Here is a 12,935-nt window from a genome sequence, read left to right as displayed (position 1 = left end):
TTAAGCAGCGGAGTGGTACCACAGGCAGGGAGAGAGCTGAGTTTGATGCTCACCTCCGGAGGGTGTGGGGAGAGAGGACAGGGACAGAGAGGGGGAAGTATGGAGAAGGGGAAGGGATGAAGAGATGGAAGGGGAGGGTATGGAGGGGGGGGGATGTGGGAAGGGTGAAGATGGAGGATGAAGGGGAGAGGGATGGAGGGGAGAGATGGAGAGGGACCAAGGAGGGGAAGATTGGGGGAGGCAGAGGATAGAGGAGTGGGATGGATAGGAGATGGATGGAGGGAGAGGGAAACCTCTCAGGTGTGTAGCATTCTATCGGTACAGAGTGAGGACAATCAGTGTAAAAACAGGGTGATTGGTGTAAACGTTTTAGAAAACTTCCAAGGACCAGCATTCAGAGGGTCCTGGGTTATTGAATGGATTTGATTAGATTTGGTGCAACTTTCTCCCATTATCCAAGGGGGTGCTATAGGCATAACAGCCCCACTTCGATACTGGATGGGTTCTTGAGTTATAACGTGCTGGGACCGAGTCAGAACAGGAGGAAACTTGGTCTGGTTTTGAACAGAATTGCTTCATGCCTTAAATGTCTGGTGTGCTCCCTGAGCATGGTGGAAGGGTTTGAGCTCTTGCTGGAACTGTCACTGGGACACCTGCTGTGTAGGCTCATTGGAGACCATGGACAAACCTGGCAATGGCACAGTGTCAACAGCAAGTGACTGTTACCCAGGGTTCGGACCCCATTCTCCCCACTCCCATTAGGGCTTGAACACCATTACCCGACCTCTGCTTTATTGGGCCAACACACAAATGTGCACCAACCACCTTGCTCTCTGCAGCCCCTTCCCTTCATTCTCCACCTCCAATAACCCCATTGCCTGTACCCTGTCCCCAGCCGCACTCTCTGCCAGGATAAAGTCTCTAGCTGATGCTGTGAACCCTGTCATGCTGACCCTCCCACCACCACCTCCTGCGTATGGGGTAGGTAGCTGGGTCCCAGCACACCACCTCAGCACCAGGAGGGGCCAGATTCACCAAGCACCTCACATTCTCCCTTCCTCCAACAATTTACATCCTGTCCTTGCACTCTCAGACACATCCTTGCCTTTCCCCCTCGTACCCTGCCCCTTCTGGCAGACATGTCCCGAAGCCACAAACTCATTCATGGTCCCTCTCCATCCTCAATGCCATTCATCCCCCTTTGTGGGTGCTTCCCCACATACACCCAATCACTCTTGTCCACTCCCATGCACACTTCTTAACCAGTGACCTATCGTGAACAACTCAACATCTCACTTGTCAGGAAGGCGCAACAGCAACTGCACTTCCTGAGAAGACTGAAGCAGGCAAGGCTAACGGCCACCATTATGTCAACCTTCTACAGAAGCTCCACGAGAGTGTCCTGGCCGGCTGCGTCACAGTGTGGGTACTATTGTGGCAGAGAAATGGATCGGAGGTCAATCCACAGGACCATAAGAGAGGCAAAGAGGATCGTTGTCAGATGAGAATCATTGTCAGAAGAGGGTGTGCAAAATCATGGAGGACCCCTTCCACCCCACACACAGCATCTTTCAGCTGCTCCCGTCAGGGAAGAGATACAGGAGGAATGGAGTCAGCAGCACCAAGCTGAGGAACAGCTTTTTCCCACAGGCAGGGAGAACGCTGAACGACCAAAGGAACTGTTCACACTAACACTCTGTATGTATAAAACAATATTCCATTTATTTTTATAGATAAAATACTTGTCCTGCATGTGTATTATTTGTACGAGTGTTAGGTCAGGTTGTGCGTCTGCATGTTTTGCACCGAGGACCGGAGAACACCGTTTCATCGGGTTGTACAATCAGAGGACAATAAACTTGATTTAGCTTCCAGTCCTGTCCTCTGGTGCTCCCACCCTCCCTCAAGCCTTCCAGTTCTGCCTCCCTCCCTCTACCCTCAGCCACGTCCTCCCTTCCCGTCCAATGCAGCACAAAAACAAAACATTCATTGCACAATAATAAAAACACTTGGAGCAGAATATTCCTGGAGAAATTAAAAACAATAGAATTCTTAACAGCTCCAATAATTGAGATGATGAACAACTGATCTTCAAAATACATTTAACAGCAGCCAGAAAGTTGCAGATACCCCTCCTCGGGGGGGGGGGGGGGGGCGGGGGGGCTCCTGGATTCTGACTGCTGCTGTCTGGGGCTTGGTGGGGGTGCAAAGGAGTGTCCTGATAGTGAAGGGGCAAGGGTGCACCATGTTCTTCAGGAGTGGCTGGGACTGTCTGTCATCCCTGGGATGGGAAGGGGCCACTGAGAGGAGAGAGCAGCGGTGGTTTCTCAACACGGGTGATCACAGTGAAACACAGGAGTTTGACGAGAGGATTTCCCTCACTGGAGTGTCGAACACTGACTGGACATCTTATAAAAATGATTTCCAGATTAAAGCTTTTTAAAGTGCTTCTATATCATAGTGTTATGGAACAGTTTTAGCAACTAAAGCTATTTAAAACCCATATGAACTTTTAAGGTAGTGAAAGTCTGGCCATTTTTAACCTTTCCTTCTCTGACTGAGTCCATGGGTAAACTACAGTACAATCAAGCTGGTGACTGGTTATAAAACCAGTTTTGGAAAACAAGGACAGAGTCCAAAGGGTTAAGTCAAACACTGCCGAATCTTTTATCCAGAATTCTGAAAAACAGCAACTTCCAAAAACCCGACAGAGCTACTCATCAAAGATGGAGTTTGGCACCAGACATGACCCGACTCTCAACTCCCATGCATCCCACATCGCAAATTTGTGATATCATTACTTTATAAGTACCCTACCCGTCAAATATGACCCTTGCTCAACTTGCATTGGAATATCCCGTTGCGTTCCACTACTTTCTAAGCGTCTCCGAATCGCTGTATACTGACGCCCATCCAGGGTCGCAGGCTTTCATTCAGCCCGGCAGTGGCTCAATAGCTGTTATTGCTACTCACAATCCCCCACGCAGCCGAAACCGCTGTGCCAGCGCAGGGGAACCAAGAAGGGGGTCATTCCCCTGGCACTAGTACAGGCAGGGAGGTGGGGGGGAGACGGCAACGAGACTCAGGCGGGTGAGAGGAGAGAGAGAGACGACAGAGGGATGGTGGGTGGGGGAGAGGGGAGGGACAGCAGCACGATTCAGGTGGGTGAGGGGAAAGAGATGGCAGCAGGACTTTGGCGAGTGGAGGAGAGAGGGGAGAAACAGCGCGACTCGGGCGGGCGTAAAGGAACTGCCATTTTAAAATGATTCCACAATCCAGCAGATTCCGAACAATGGCAGGTGTCTAGGATCGTACAAGGTTACGCCCCTGTACAGGTTTAAAATGTGTAGTGTACAGACTAAGACTGTAGTGGTACCAAGAGAAGGAACGTGGAGAGTGTCTTGAAACGGGAAAGGAGCACAGTTAGCAGCTGTGTGTGTAGGTCTGAGGTGTGTGGAGAGCGAGGGCAGTGCCAATGGGGGATGCTGTACCCCACGCAGCCGCCATGTGGCATTGAGAGGGATCGTGTACTCAGCCACTCTGCAGCACCGGGCTTTGATCCTACCCCTCCACAAGAGGGGCTGGCTCAGTGTCCACCACCACTCTGGGCGAAGAGGGCTTTGATCCAGCCCACTGCCTGCGCATTTCTGGGAAAGGATTACTTGAAATGCATTCCACGGCCCGGTCGCATCCCAAGGTAACTGACTTCAGCTCCCAGGCCCTGTTCATTCAGTAAGGGGTGCAAGGGCCGGAGTGATGAGCAGGGCACTTCATAGGGTGGGGAAAGGTTTGTTGAAGTGTTGGAGATTGGATTTAACATGAAGGAGAGGCCACATTTGGAGTATTGTGTGCAGTTTGGGTCACCTAACTACAGGAGAGATATGAATAGGACAGAAAGAGTGCAGAGAAGATTTACTAGGATGTTGCCTGAACTCCAGGGACAGAGTTACAGGGAAAGGTTAAACAGGTTAGGACTTTATTCCCTGGAGTGTAGAAGAATGAGGGGAGATTTGATGGAGGTATTTAACATTATGAAGGGGAAATAGTAAACGCAAGCAGGATTTATCTAATGGGTTGGGGGAGACGAGATCTAGAGGATGTGGGTAGGGGGAACTTCACACAGAGTGGTGGGGTGTGGAATGAGCTACTCATTTAAGTGGTGAATGGGGGCTTATTTAAGGAAAAAAAAATTGGGTCAGTATGTGGATTGGCAAAGGGGGGGGGAGGGAGGGGGCTATGGTCTGGATGCAGAATAAGTTAATCATGAACTAGATGGGCCAAAGGGCCTGTTTCTGTGTTGGGATGTTTGTAGAAGGTGAAAAATGGAAAAGGAAAATACATTTACAGACCTACTAAATACCAAGTCGGAAATCCTCGCGAAGCCAGTCTTTGGGCTGGCAAAACGTACAGGCCAGAACTCTCTCTGCTTTGGTCTCTTTACCCCAGGACGTAGATAGTCTCATGCTGGGAGCAATGAAACACCCAACGGGCTCTCAGGATGTGCAGAATGCGAGCCCAAGGTGACGGCAGCAGGGGCTTGCATCTATCGACATCAGAGTTAAGCAGGTTGACATACAGCACGTTTTGGCCCACGAGCCTGTGCTGCCCAATTAACCTTTAAACCCCCCCCCGGTACGTTTCAAACTGTGAGAAGGAACCGGAGCCCTGGGGAAAACCCACGTAGTTGGGGGGAGAACGAACAAACTCCTTATGGACAGCGCGTGATTCGATCCCCGATTGCTGGTGCTGTTGCAGCGTCGCGCAAACCACTGTAATAAGCTCGGGCGAAGTGGATGCTGAGTTGGTTTCCCGTAGTGGAGCGTCTGGAACGTCAGAGGACAAAACTGGACAGTGGTGCCGAGAGCTTGTCAACAAAAGCTGCAGAAAGGTGGGGGCAGGGGGAGCCCCTCTCCTGCTGATTGGAGCTGCCCTGTCCACTTCTGAGGCACAGTTCACCCTGATTCCAATCCCAACCACCATTAACGTTATAAAACACTGGCAAAAGGCTATTTATCTTTCACACAGCCAAACCCAGATCATGCTTCAAATCCTAGCCTAAAATACTGTATATATAAAACAAAACCATCGGGGACTGTGCTGACAACCATTCATGCATTGATGACCAGCACCCAACCATGCGTGATCCTCCCAACATAAGCAAATTCCGTCGGTCAGGCTAGCCTCCCAGCAGTTGTCAGGGTGAGCGATCGGTCCAGAGGGCCGTTCAGAAGATTCAAGCGCGCCTCACGAGTCCGGCTGCATTGGAAGCCTGCTCTTCCGTCGAATGTCTGTGGCCAGCCCTCCTTCCAGCTGGCTGGCTCCAGAAGTTCATGCCCCGGGAGTGCTGGCCCCCGCCTCATTTTCCCCAGTCTGGGTCTGGGGGCTCACCATCACCACAGTGACTTCGTCGTCCAGCTCACAGCCTGGATTGCTGAAGGCTGACAGCGGTAGCATGATCCGCTGGATTTCCCGCTCGCACGCTCGCTGCTCCTGCTGCTTTTTTAAGTCGTGTCCTCTGCGATAAAATGGTACAAAGACCCATTAGCCCTTCCCGGGGTTATAAAGTGCTGTTGAGACCACAAGAACCTCAGAGCCCATCCAGTCTGCTCCACCATTCAAATCATGGCTGATGTATTTTTCCTTTTAACCCCATCACCTTGGATGCCCATACTAATTGACCTCTGCTTTAAACATACCCATCCAGTCTGCTCCACCATTCAAATCATGGCTGATGTATTTTTCCTTTCAACCCCATCTTCCTGCCTTCTCCCCATAACCTTGGATGCCCGTACTAATTGACCTCTGCTTTAAACATACCCAATGGCCTGGTCTCCACAGCCATCTGTGACAGCAAATTCCAGTTTCACCATCCTCGGTCTGTTCTAAATGGATGCCCTTTCATCCTGAACCCTCCTATTCACTGGAAACATCCACGTCCACTCCATCAGGCCCTTTGGATATTCCGAACGTCAGGTGGAGCTTCATTATCAGGCACAGGTTTATCAGAGTCATGTGGCAGGGAAGGAAATTCCGGAGCCCAGGGAACATTAAATTTGTGCAGGATTTTAACTGGACCGGGGAAGGTCGGGAACCGCATATTCCAGCGGCAGTGATCGAACGTCTAACACCTGCCACTGGAGCTGGCAGGGCAGGTTCCAGTTACGGTGGATGCTCCTGATGCCCGACGTGCCTCAGACAAGCCTGAGTGTGGCCTGCCCCGTCCGTGCAAATTGGATCTCAGGACACTAGGAGACCGCGATTAGGCGAAGGTCGGGGTTTGGGAGGCGGGGGCAGGGCAGAGGGAGGCTGGGTGGTCGCAGATTCTGCGTTGACGTGGAAAATCAGCCATGAGTGGGGTGGGTGGGCAAACAGACCACTATACGTACCCCACCATTCTACACTGTCGTTGCTGATCCTCTGTATGCAGAGCATCTCACACCTCATCGACTCCATCTATACCTCCTGCTGCCTTGGGAAAGCAGCCGACAAGGTTTGTTCGACCCTGGCCACACTCTCTCCCCCCTCCTGTCAGCAAGAAGGCGGACGAGTGGGGGACCGCGCCCTCCCGAACCTCGCACTGGCAAAATTATGTTGGCTCTGCTCCCCACCAACTGATCTCTGTGACTCTTATGCCTTTCTTGTACTACGTACAAGATGTCTAAGTGGACTGCTCGCAAGACAACTTCTTATTGCTGCATCTTGGGACAGGTGACAATAAACGAACCTCCCTTGATTCTTTTACAGACTCGCTGATGTTTTGAGGCCAGATGTCCTGGTGAGGTCATGAAGCCCAGGTAGTTCACACAGTTGGTGGCAAGGGAGGGACCTGAGACTGGTGGATGGGTGGGTGGGGGTTGGAGATCCAGAACTTCTACATTCACCCAACCTGTCAGCTCCGTCCAGCCTGCCCCACCCCCACTCCCCTTCCAGCCATCCCCACCCCCACTCCCCTTCCAGCCATCCCCACCCCCACTCCTGTTCCAGCCCCGTACTACCCTCACCCCATCAGCTCCACCCAGCCCACTCAATCCCCACTCCCATTCCACCTGTACTCCCATCCACCCACCCAGCCTATCAGCTCATCCAGCCCACCCACCCCCACTTTCGTTCCACCCATTCCCCCATCCACCCTGTCAGCTCCACCCAGTCTCATTTCTCTTCCAGCTGTTTTCCCCACTCCCACCTCCTTCCAACTGTTTCCCCCACCCCCTTCCAACTGCTCCCACCCACTCCCATCCTCTTCCAGCCATTCCCCACCCCCACTCCTGTTCTAGCCATACCACCCACCCACCCCCCTCGTTCCACCCATAGCAACCCCCTTCCAGCCATTCCCAATCAACCCCACCCACCCCGTCAGCTCCACCCACCCCCACTCTTTGCAGCTGTTCCCACACTACCCCACCCACCGACCCCATCAGCTCACCCAACCCGCCCATCCCCACTCCCCTTCCAGCTGTTCCCCCACTCACTCGTCAGCTCCACCCTGCCCTGACCACCACCCCCTGGCCGTTTCCCCTCTCCTCCCAGTCAGCTCCATCCAGCCCGCCTACCCCTTGCAATCGGGCGGGAGGAGATGGCCAGGAGGAGTTATTCCCACCCAGCCAGCCTCCTCCTGCCTATGCCCCATGCCCCAGGTGACTGGGCAGCGAGCGCGCCCTCACCGTTTGCAGACGTAGCCGACTGCGATTCCAGAACCCAAAAGTATGATGATGACAATCATCCCGATGGCCAACACCTGACCTAGGATAGTGAAAGAAGGGACGTGAGAGAGGGTAATGGTCGGGCAGTTAATGGGCGTCACGTGAGGGTAACGTGAGAGAGGGTAACGGTTGGGCAGTCAACGGGCATCACGTCAGGGTAACGTGAGGGTAACGGTCGAGCAGTCAACGGGCGTCACGTCAGGGTTACGTGAGAGAGTGTAACGGTCGGGCATTCAACGGGTGTCATGTCAGGGTAACGTGAGAGAGGGTAACGGTTGGGCAGTCAACGGGCGTCATGTCAGGGTAACGTGAGAGGGTAACGGTGGGGCAGTCAACGGGCGTCACGTCAGGGTGTGAGAGAGGGTAACTGGTGCAGTCAACGGGCGTCACGTCAGGGTTACGTGAGAGTGTAACGGTCGGACAGTCAACAGGCGTCACGTTAGGGTAACGTGAGGGTAACGGTCGAGCAGTCAACGGGCGTCACGTCAGGGTTACGTGAGAGAGTGTAACGGTCGGGCATTCAACGGGTGTCACGTCAGGGTAACGTGAGAGAGGGTACAGTCGAGCAGTCAACGGGCGTCACGTCAGAGTTACGTGAGAGAGGGTAACGGTCGGGCAGTCAACGGGCGTCACATCTGTCAGGCATTCCGAACAGGAAGGGTACAGTGACAGTGGCTGTTGCACAAGTGGTAGGGCGGGGTAAAAGGGAACAACATTCTGCCACAGGACTGCGGTATAAGTACAACTTGATATAACTGCATTCTCCAGTCCTCAGTGTAAAACAAAAAGGCAGTCACACAACCAGACATAACAGACAAACAATACACATGCAAGACAAGTGTTCATATATACAAATATATATTGTTTCGTGATTATGAGAGTCTCAGACCGTTAGTGTGAACAGTTCCTTTGGTCATTCACCATTCTCACTGCCCATGTGAAGAAGCTGTTCCTCAGCCTGGTGAATCTGGCTCTGATCCTCCTGGATCTCTTCCCCGACAGGAGCAGCTGAAAGATGCTATGTGCAGGGTGGAAGGGGTCCTCCATGATTTTGCGCACCCTCTGCAGACAATAATCCTGGTAGATCACGTCGATGAGGGAGACCCCAGGCATCCTCTCTGCCACTCTTATGGTCCTGTGGATTGACTTCCCATCCATTTCACTGCAGCAACCATATCAGCTGGCCAGGACGCTCTCACTAGAGCTCCTGTCGAAGGTTGACGTGATGGTGGCCGGTAGCCTTGCCCGCTCCAGTCTTCTCAAGAAGTGCAGTCGCTGTTGCGCTTTCCTGACAAGTGTCCACTTTAGGTCACTGGTTAAGTGAACTCCAAGGAACTTGATGCTCTCCACTACAGTGTTGTTGATGTGTAGAGGGTGGTCGTTCCTGGTCCTCCTGAAGTCCACGAGCATCTCCTTTGTCTTGTCCACGTTTAGACTCCGGATGACTTCTCGTTCCAGACATCAGTGAACATAGGAATTGGAATTTGGAAAAATGTAGGAGGGAGGGCTTTAGATGCTGGGAACGTTTCTGGGCATGGTGGGACACGTACAAGCCCCTGAACTATAACAGACCCAATACCTTTGCTGGAAGGTTTGCTCATGCCGTTGGAGAGGTTTTAAAGTAAACTGGGAAAGGGGGAGAGGGCAGGACGGAGTTGGGGCGGGATATGGTACAGCACAAACACACGAACTTGGAACTAATATCAGCTGTTGCAGTCACAGGCATGGTGAAGAGGCCACCATTGGCATCTCACATTTCGGGGGTGGGGGGGGTAGCAGGGAGATGCGAGAGGAGGGGGCACTACATCATTGATCAAGGAGCCTGGGGCTGAATATTTAGGTGAATAGAGAAATGTTTAGGGGTTAGTGTTTCACAAAGAGTGTGGTGGGTGCCTAGAATGCAACGTCAGCGGTGCTGACGGAGGCTGGTGCAACAGGGGACATTCAGAAGACTCTTGGATGGCAACATGGATGTACGAAAAATAAAGGATTATGGTGTGAGAGAGGAAATGGGTTTACATGGGTCAGCACGACTGAAGGGTCTGTAATGTCCTATGTTCTACAAAGTCTTAGAAGGCTTTTCAAATGAGGCTGGATAGAGGCAGTCACTTTGCTGGGGGGGGGCGTAATACAACAGTAAGAGCGAGAAGCTATACAGGCAAATCAAGGAGAGGACTGTAGTACAATGTGCCAGCATGTGGTGGGCATGGGGCAGTGCTCAGACAAATGCCAGGGCATGAAGCTGACCAGGTGGGTGAAGGGTCAGTGGGCGAGCATTTTGGAGACAACGACTGCAACTTTCGATGTAAAAGCAGTCAACAGAAAGGGATAGATATATAGAAACTGCTCCGAGTGTGGTCAACCCGGGGTCTCTACAGAAACTGCTCCGAGTGTGGTCGACCCGGGGTCTCAACAGAAATTCCTCCGAGTGTGGTCAACCCAGGTTCTCTGCAAAAACTGCTCAGAGTGTGGTCGACCCGGGTTCTCTGCAAAAACTGCTCAGTGTGGTCGACCCGGGGTCTCTGCAGAAACTGCTCCGTGGGGTCAACCCGGGGTCTCTGCAGAAACTGCTCTGAGTGGGTTCGACCCGGGGTCTCTGCAGAAACTGTTCCGAGTGTGGTCGACCCGGGGTCTCTACAGAAACTGCTCCGTGGGGTCCACCCGGGGTCTCTACAGAAACTGCTCCGAGAGGGGTCCACCCGGGGTCTCTACAGAAACTGCTCCGAGTGTGGTCGACCCGGGGTCTCTACAGAAACTGTTCCGAGTGTGGTCGACCCGGGGTCTCTACAGAAACTGCTCCGTGGGGTCCACCCGGGATCTCTGCAGAAACTGCTCTGAGTGTGGTCCACCCAGGGTCTCTGCAGAAACTGCTCCAAGTGTGGTCCACCCGGGGTCTCTGCAGAAACTGCTCCGAGTGTGGTCCACCCAGGGTTTCTTCAGAGCTGCAACATTGACTCTTAGACAGGAACATGGACGTAGAAAAATAGATGGCTGTGGGCATGTTGTAGGGACGGGTTTGATAGCTGTGGATTAGGCTTACATTGGTCAGCACAACATCATAGGCTGAAGGGCCTGTACTGTCAGGTGGAGCTCAATAAATTGGATTGTAAAATAGGTCTTATGAGGCAAGGTTAACAGAGCTAGGACTTTTCTCTTTGGAGCAAAGAAGGATGTGAGGAAAATAAAACAGAGTCCAATGATTTCCCCATTTCCAAAGTTAAAATGACTAATTTGTGTTAATTGCTTTATCCCTACTTATTGTGTTCATGGTCACCTCATTGCAGGAAGGATGTAGAAGCCATGGAGAGGGTGCAGAGGAGACTCACCAGGATGGTGCCTGGGTTGGAAAACAAGTCTTTCGAGGCAAGGTTAGCAGAGCTGGGACTTTTCTCTTTGGAGCGAAGGATGAGAGGAGATTTAATAGTGGTCTACAAGATTATGAAAGGCATAGATAGGGTGGACAGCCAGCGCGTGTTTCCCAAGGCAGGATCAGCAAACACCAGAGGACATCTGTACAAAGTTAAGGGAGGTAAGTTTAGGGGAGACATCAGGGGTAAGTTTTTTTAAAAACAGAATTGTGGGTGCCTGGAACTCCTTTCCAGGGATGGTGGTGAAGTCTGGAACATAGTGGCACTTAAGAAATTCTTAGACACATAGAAGAAAACAGAGGGTTATGGGTTAGGGTCGGTTTAGTTTTTTTATAAAGGAAGATAGGGGTCGACACAACATTGAGGGCCAAAGGGCCTATAGTGTTCTATGTCCTAAGTGTCTGTACTGGGGCTGATTTTAGTATCACTGAATCTCAAAAACATGGCAGATAAACTTATTTCAGGAAGTCCTTTTTACTTGAAACATTTTCCAACCAGGGTGAGGAAAAGTTCAAAGGCGAGCATGCAGGTACAGCAGGCGGTTAAAAAGGCAAATGGTATGTTGGCCTTCATATCAAGAGGGTTTGAGTATAGGAACAAGGATACCTTACTGCAGCTGTACAGGGCCTTGGTAAGACCACACCTGGAGTATTGTGTGCAGTTTTGGTCACCTTATCTAAGGAAGGATGTTCTTGCAATGGAGGGAGTGCAGAGGCGATTCACCAGGCTGATACCTGGAATGGCAGGAATGACTTATGAGGAAAGATTGCACAAATTGGGATTGTACTCGCTGGAGTTTAGAAGATTGAGAGGGGATCTCATAGCGACATACAAAATTCTGGCAGGACTGGACAGAATGGATGCAGATGGGATGTTTCCAATGATGGGAAAATCCAGAACCCGGGGCCATGGTTTGAGGATAATAAGCAAACCATTTAGGACCGAGATGAGGAGGAATTTCTTTACCCAGAGGGTGGTGAATCTGTGGAATTCATTGCCACAGAGGGCAGTAGAGGCAGGTTCATTAAATATATTTAAGAGGGAATTAGATATATTTCTTCAGTATAAGGGTATTAAAGGTTACGGAGAGAAGGCGGGGACAGGGTACTGAACTTTAAGATCAGCCATGATCTCGTTGAATGGCAGAGCAGGCTCGAAGGGTCGAATGACCTACTCCTGCTCCTATCTTCTATGTTTCTATGTTTCTACATCAAGATGCAGAAGGCTTGTTCTATTAAAAAAAAATGCATTTAGATTAACGCACTGAAGATGGGATCTGATCGGTGTCGATCCTCGATACGGGTTCTGGAGGGAGGTCCAGAGGAGCAGTTTACTCTCGAGGATGAAGGACTTGGGCCTTTCTTTCGCCAATTCTCTTTATTCATTACACAGACCTGTGGGAGATCTGTCACCCAGCGTGTGATGGGGTCAGAGCAGCGGACTGGTAGCGTGAGGTTGGGCGTTTGCTTTACCTTTCTCTGAGTTGGCTGGTCAGCTCGCATTTTCGACCGTGGATAACTGCATTTGAATGGAAATGCTGAATTGTTAAACTTAATGTGTGAACTGAATTGTTAAACAATTAAACTCAGCGCTTGTACAACCCACACACGACTACAGTGGTGACCACGATTGGATTTCAAAATGCTGGAAGGAGACAATTCAGGACTACAGAACGCAGTTTCTCTCAAACGGCCCACCTTCTGGACATCACAACTGCAAGTATGGTTTGAACAAGCCAAAGCCCAATTCCACATTCGCCAGGTAACTGCTGACGCCACAATGTACTACCACGTGGTCTGTGCGCTGGACCAGGAAACCACCGGGCACATCATCAGGTACTCTCTCCAATCACTAGCCGACAAGTAGG

The 12,935-nt window shown here is 51.4% G+C and overlaps 1 protein-coding gene across 4 annotated transcripts in view; it reads right to left on the bottom strand.

Annotated features, from left to right (window-relative positions):
• Nucleotides 1-12,935, bottom strand: part of LOC138761454 (phosphoinositide-3-kinase-interacting protein 1-like) — a 32,279-nt gene that overhangs the window by 10,246 nt on the left and 9,098 nt on the right. For 2 of the 4 annotated variants that reach the window (XM_069933639.1, XM_069933641.1), the window contains exons 4-5: nt 7,662-7,740; nt 1,702-5,515 (exon numbers count right to left, since the gene is read on the bottom strand). The exons of 1 other annotated variant lie outside the window; for it this stretch is intronic. In XM_069933639.1, the coding sequence (XP_069789740.1) occupies nt 5,329-5,515; nt 7,662-7,740 (266 nt within the window). In that variant the 3' untranslated portion in view covers nt 1,702-5,328. Of the gene's footprint in view, nt 1-1,701; nt 5,516-7,661; nt 7,741-8,652; nt 9,146-12,935 lie in introns of those variants that run through there. One more of the 4 variants, XM_069933640.1, reaches the window with a different exon arrangement.

The sequence above is a fragment of the Narcine bancroftii genome, chromosome 4, assembly GCF_036971445.1.
Source record: "Narcine bancroftii isolate sNarBan1 chromosome 4, sNarBan1.hap1, whole genome shotgun sequence".
Taxonomy (NCBI): Eukaryota; Metazoa; Chordata; class Chondrichthyes; order Torpediniformes; family Narcinidae; genus Narcine; species Narcine bancroftii.
This window is presented reverse-complemented; position numbering and strand designations above follow the sequence as displayed.